General features: G+C 26.8%; 1 protein-coding gene across 2 annotated transcripts in view; it reads right to left on the reverse strand.

Annotated features, from left to right (window-relative positions):
• Positions 1 to 608: 608 nt before the first annotated feature.
• The window catches only part of LOC111634746 (FUN14 domain-containing protein 1-like), an 18,842-nt gene continuing 12,206 nt past the window's right edge, over positions 609 to 7,244 (reverse strand). Inside the window, exons 4-7 of one of the 2 annotated variants that reach the window (XR_002758278.1) lie at positions 1,594 to 1,669; positions 1,399 to 1,518; positions 1,067 to 1,322; positions 609 to 943 (exon numbers count right to left, since the gene is read on the reverse strand). Coding sequence is in view for 1 of the 2 variants with exons in the window: in XM_023379589.1 (XP_023235357.1) it covers positions 1,242 to 1,322; positions 1,399 to 1,518; positions 1,594 to 1,669 (277 nt within the window). In the remaining variant the exon portion in view is untranslated. Of the gene's footprint in view, positions 1,323 to 1,398; positions 1,519 to 1,593; positions 1,670 to 7,244 lie in introns of both variants that reach the window. The other variant, XM_023379589.1, reaches the window with a different exon arrangement.

Here is a 7,244-nt window from a genome sequence, read left to right on the forward strand (position 1 = left end):
TATTTTACGTTTTTGATACTAAATTAACTTCTGAAGTATAATTTTTTATTGTTTTTATATTTATTTTGTTCGTACAAAATAAAGAAATAATTTTTAACGATATAATAGTCACGATTATTATTTTAAAAAGTTTACGTTTGGATTAACATCGACAAAAATTCAACACGAAGCGACACGCAACGGAGAAAAATTATAACATGGGATAGGTTAATTTTTTCGTACATAACCGGTTAACCGAAATATCGATTTTTATTTCCGAGCACCCCCAGTCCCCAATTGATTCGGATAATCGGCGCTCTACTGTATATACTTACATATTTACACTTGCATGGTGACATTGTATTCATCAGCTCATTTATTCTATGAAATCCTGCATAATACACGATCATGTTTGCCCTATTTGTATATTTATATAGAATATTTGTGGTATAAACATTTTTAATAATTCATGTAGTGCAAAAGAATAATATATGACAAACTTTGTGATTTATTTGCTATTTTTTCATCAAAAAATTTTTAAATGAGAAATATTAATTATTATAACTACTACTGTACATTTGTAAGTAGCATGTAAAATGTGAACCTATCAATGAAAGTAAACAAGCAAATCACCAACTGAAAAGTTTATTACAAAAATACAATTTCATAATCTGCAATTATATTTTTGATTTTAATATGAATACAGTAACATTCCTTTCCTTTATTAGTCAATTTGCAATTAACAATATTCATATATAAAAAAAGTAAATTCACCATAACACTTTTAAAATGCATACCGCTTGGTATTAATAAATTTTTCACTGGTATAGAAAAAGCTTAATTTTATGGAATAACTTGATTTTTTTTTATATAGAAAATCAAAAATGAAGACTTTTGTTATGTACCAAAATGGTGTATAACATTTTGCAAAACTCTATACAGGTGTGAAGCTCTATATATAATACTATAAGTAAAAAGAGTATATAAAATAATTTGCTACATCAAAAAGTTTTTTTTTAAACAACTAAAATAAAAAACTTAGCAGATATTCTTCTAGAAATAAATAGATAAATAGATGTTAACTTACTACAAAAATTATATCAATAGATTAATACTGTGAATGATCACATATAATCTGCAGCATATGTACTCGTTTAATAAAATTCAGTAGAAGATGCTATTTGTGCAGGGTAAATAATCTAGAAATACATATACCAACAAAAATTATTTTTTGTTCATTCTAAATTTTAAAAAACCACAGTCTAACTAGTTGCAATTCCAAGCAGAAATCCTCCAGTAAAGCCAGTAGCTAGAAAAATATTTTCTTCCAAAAATTCTTCAACCTAATAATAATTAAAATTTAGTATATTTATAAGTAAATTTCATCAATTTGTAATGAAGATTATCTATCAAACATACCTCTGCATATATGCGATTGAATCCTCTTTTTTTACGTCTCAGCAATATTCTCTTAGCATTTTCAATATCTTTATTTAATAAAGACCAATTAACTTTTATATATCCTTGATGATGAGCTAACTAATTAATTAAATATAAATATGTCAATTAATTTATAAAATTTATATATTCTATTCTTCTACAAAATTATTTTACTTGAAATAATAAAAGGCTTGCTCCAATTGATGCAGCAGCTACTTTCCCAACTTTAGCAAAAGTTATTCCGGAACACCTGAAATAAAATAAATTCCATTTTATATTCAGTGATATTCATTTGTTGATACTTTTTTAAAAAAACTTCAATTCTTAAGTTTTATAAAATTAATTAATTTAATACCTCTGAGAACTATTTTAATCATTTTAACAAGAATTTTTTTGAATATTTAAATATTTGAATAAAGATATTAGTTAATTTAAATCTATGTTTTTAACATGGTCAAGCACATTTTAAGTTTCTATTCGGATGTATATACAGTAATATATTGTTATTATTATTATTAGTGGCCATGGAAATTGTAAAATCCTATTAAAAAAAAAGCATGTTTAATTTTTAAAAAATAAAGTATTATTTTGCTGCAGACCTGCAAGAACATAAATATCACAATGCCAATTACACCATAAACATGAGGTTATTTTTTATGGTTGACAAAGTTTACTACAGCATGTTTTCCAGAGATTGCACAGTCCATTGGTATCAAAACCTGTTCACTTTTATAAGCAAAATGAAAAGTTTTTGACAGTTAATACTGTGTAAAAAGTCCATAATTGTTGCTTTAAATACTGAAGGTTTAATTCTCTCCTGAAATAGCACAGAGAGTGCATTGTCATTAATCAACAATTGTGTGTTTGTTACAAAGACAATACTAACATTGAAAGAAAAGCTGAATCAGGAGATAGCCTGTGTGAGTATGTCATTCCAGGATAGGATGACAAACATCTCAATTTGTCAGAACATACTGCTAGTTCTTCCAAACTGAAAATGAAGTGGGAAGAGCAGACAAGCGTAAAAGTGAGTGCTTGCACTGTGTAATGTTGTCAACTATGAGTATCTGCACAACATATGTAAACAGTATGCTTTTAAATCTAAGAATCCATTAATGATAAGGATCCCATTCAATGAGAAATAACTGTTCATATTGTATGTATCAGGCCTATTTAAATTGTGAATATTTACTTGTTTGTTTTTTTGTTTCATAATTGTGAACAGTAAGTTCATGCAACAATACTCATTAACCATATCAGTGAGGCTGTGGTATTGAATAATTTCAATGTAATTTTATAAAATGTTATGTAATAAATTGCATTTTTTTCTGGTTTTCTTCTCTGTACTACATGTTATCACTACAGATCATGATCTTAGCTTAAATATGTTACTTTGTACATCTGTTGGTGCATATCATGGGTGATTAATTTTCATAGCTGTTACTGTATGTATATGTATCCTAAAATTGAGTATTTTATAAAAGTTAATAATATTGAAGTCAATTTCAATGTGTGTTTTTATAAATATATAATATTAAATTATAATATTATATTATTATCAAGCGAATAGTTCTATTTTTTATCCAAGGCATACAAATTACTATCATTAGATAAATTACTTCATAGATGAATGAGCAATCTTCCTGCTTGTCACTTAATATATTTTGACATTGATAACTTATTTCAACAATAGAATATAACGAAATATTCTAACAATTCAATTCTTAAAGGATAAATAATAATAAATGAATGTTAACATATGACAAAATGAAAATATAATTAAGCTAATTAATAAAGTACCATACAGTACATAAAAAGCAGTTACTATTTTTCTAAAATTTACATAATATGCAACATCAAGAGCAAAATATTTAAAGTCTATATTATACAAAATATTTTTTGAGTGAAATTTTATATTACCTAATATTAGTAAAAATTGCATCTGTTTCGGATGACAACAGTATTTTATAATCCGAGATATTTAAAAAATTTCCTCTCTCCATGTATAAAAAATATATGGAGGATAAAACTTGTGAAGCTTTATTATTTATTTAAAGAAACAATATATAATATGAATAAAATTAACATAAATAAATTTTCTTAAAAAAAAAGTAGCATAATATTTTCCTTCTTAATTGTTTAATTTATATGTATTGCAATAATTATAGAGATTAAATGATAGAAAAAAAAATTACTGAATAAGAATTTTGGAATGCAATGGCCTAGTGTGACCTTCATTTCTAATCCAGTTCTTATCATTAAGTTATTTAATTTTTTTTCTTAAACAAGTTTTTATTGTAATTTTATTTCTATCTATCATAAAGGCACTACAAGATTGATTCAATTTAATTAAATTAGACTGATAACTAACATTTATTTGCCAGAAAACAAATAACTATAATAGATTCTGTTGGCAAAATACCATCTTAAGTTTTTAAGACTGTGGATCTAAATTAAAATTATAAATATGTTGGACTAATGTCAAAGAAATGTTTTCAATCTAACTTTGTTATTTATCTGGTTTCTAACTTATTTTAAACATTTAAGTTTGTATTTAGACAGAAATTGTCATCATAATTTAATTATAGAAATTTTAGAATAATGACCAGTTTCCATTAATATTTTTGAAGAACAATTAATATATTAATCTCTCTTATTTTTTAAATAATAAATCAAAAGTAATTTTTTTTAAATTGTCTTGATCAATAAATGATGATATAATAAATATTTTCATCTTATATTCATTTTTAAATGTACAGAAATCCTGTTTTTTTAAACCTGATCTCATAAATGCGGTACATTCTTAATAATTTATTTTCATTTAAACGTTGTCATTTTGCATTAGAAGAACCAATTATTATTAAGTGTATCTTTAATATGATAAATTAAAACATTATAACTCAGTATTTTTATTTATTAATTAAGATTTCAACTTTGCAATGAGCTGTTATTTTGCTTCCATTTAATCACTGTCAGAGAATTTTTTCTTATTTTATGAAAAGCTTAATCTAGACTCAATGTTTTTAAATTATATCTATATTTACACAAGTATTTAAAAAATGACTTAAAATTATGAAGAATCAAGCTTTTGAATATAGTTTAAAAAAATTTTTTTTATTTAAAATATATTTGTAAATAAATTTTTATATAAATTCCACACAATATTTGTTGTTTAATTATTTTTATTCATGTGTTAATTATTTTGACTTTTAAATTTACAAGAAAATTTCTGAATATTTTGCAAATTATAATTGGTTAGTATCATAAAAAGAAATGTATTTTTGTCATGAATAAAATTATATACACTGAGAGATCACAAGTTGCAATTGGATTTTATGTACGAGTATGTCAGGAGTAACACCTTGTCTCATATGATGAAAAAATTCCCAAATTTTGTACATTTTACACCAAGTTAGAACTAATACTTTTATGAATTTTGTTTATTTAATACTTATTAAAATTTCATGTTTTGTTGAGTATAATTATTTTTTAAAAATACTTACCATTGCTACTCTAAGTTATAGTTACATTTCTTTGTTTATTGTCAAATACAAGTGTTACAAATTATAATTAATTGATTGAATATATAACATGATAGTGGATGATGAGCACTATGTTGCCACATGATCAATTCAGTATGATTCAGTGAGTTGGTCAAACAATAGATGTATGTACTTATTCAAAGAATATTTCATGCATGAAGGATCTTAAATCAGGCATTGAATCATGTCCTTATCTCAAAAGAAACTGAATATGTTAATATTGTACAGGCAATAAAACACAAGTTTACTGCTGGATAAGAAGGTTGGTGACCTGTGCTTATGAATTGATTTTCCAGTTTGCCCTGTTATCTCTGTACAGGCAATATGCAGTGAATTGTTCTGTATGTAGTATTGAATATTATATAATATTAGTGATATATTATTGTTGACTGAATGATTCAAAGTGGATCATTCAGTCAACAATAATATTAGTGATATATTATTGTTGACTGAATGATTCAAAGTGGATGATACAAAATGAAATAATTCAAAGTGAAAGTGGATATATTGACTATCATTGATTCTATATTTCTAATCACTGTATTCTACTAATACACTGATGAACAGAACAAGTTATACTGATTTGTATATTGTCTTCTGGAAACATTTAAACTTAGAATCTCTAATATATAACTGGCTGATAACGCATTCAAAATTCTTGATTATTTCATTTGCTGATTTACTGGTTTAACTGATCACATGTTCATTGCAATTTATTTCAATTACATATGGCATTAAATGATCATACAGTATTATTTTGTTTTAATTTATTAATCCTTCTATGACTGAATACAATTATTTTAAAAATATTCAGTTATTTAAGCTCTTAAATAAAAACTTTATTAATGAAGCTTTAGAATATTAGTAAATTATTCTTTTGTAAATATGGAACATTAATAAATTAGCCTAAGTTTAGTTAGTAGTATTATTGTTACTTTGCATTTAGTTAGTATTATCATCATAACGGGTGACATACAACTAGGACATTGTGCAACTTTGTCATATTGTGATAGAATTGAGACAGAGCTGGAAAGAAAGTAGTGATCCTGGCACTTGTTAGGCACAGAAGAGGTAATCCTTGTACTGATGGCCACAGGAGATCCTTGCACTTGCCAACATGGAGAGGTAATACAAGAACAAAGCAATCACCATTGATTGCTTTGTTCTTGTGTTTAGTTTGTTTTTCATGCCTATTTTCTGTTAGGCAACCACAATGCTGTTTTTATTTTTGACCCCTGCACTAAATTCTGTCAGATGCACTCAGTTGCATCAGAGAGAACATACATTGTCACATTTCAATATACAGAGGTGTCAGCCTAAACAAAGTTATGGACTCCTACAAACATCAATTAACACCTCAATACCCCTTCTAGCAGTCAAAAGAATTTACTAATCTAACGTTTTCGGCCGTCTTTTAGAGGCCCTCTTCAGGATGAAACATTAAAAAACAGTTCTATCTTTTGAAGGATTCTAATAATCGAATACAGCTGTGTTCCGAACTTTTAAATATTTAAACGATGCGTAAGATATAAAAATCGTTACGCTTACAAGACAAAAAATTATTATTTTAAAATAACGCTATACATAAATTATTATTGTAGAGTTGTGAAAATTAGCGCGGTGTAAATACTGCTATACATCAATTATTATTATATAGTTGTGAAAATTAGCGTGATGTAAACGCTTTGATTTCTTATACATAGCAGAAAGATTAGAAATAATTAAACTTCCGATTATTGTTGTGCCTTGTGGCAATGTAAATAATATTTCCACGATTGTGGAATCGGAATATAATCGGAGTTAATGCAGCTTCCCTTTATGGTTTCTCTATAAATCTCAATAGCCTCCAACGAGCGTAAGTCGTGTCGGTCAAAGGCCCTATGTAAAAGAGTAGCCTCATCCCAACATGGGGAAACCCCGGGCTCGGTAGCATACCGTGCTAGAGCCGTATTATACTTCTGCTTCGACACATCATATTTGTGGTCCCGTATCCTAGCCTCCAGGGATCTGTATGTGGATCCAATGTATGTTATCCGACGATTGAAACGTTCGTCATTCAAAGGTATACGGTACACCCCCGGCGCTTTTTTGTCATCGGACTTGTCCTTAGCATTAGATAAAAGTCGGAAAATATTCTGCTTTCTCTTATATGTTAAGCGCACATTCACTTCCTTAGCGATTTTACTAAAAATTCGATGAAGGGATGGTTCGTAAGGTACAATCACCCGTTTTTGCTGTGTATCAATAGTCCCCGTGTTGGTGGTAGTTATTGTAGATTGCTGC

The sequence above is a fragment of the Centruroides sculpturatus genome, unplaced genomic scaffold, assembly GCF_000671375.1.
Source record: "Centruroides sculpturatus isolate CEXI.00-Female unplaced genomic scaffold, Cexi_2.0 scaffold462, whole genome shotgun sequence".
NCBI classification, from domain to species: Eukaryota; Metazoa; Arthropoda; class Arachnida; order Scorpiones; family Buthidae; genus Centruroides; species Centruroides sculpturatus.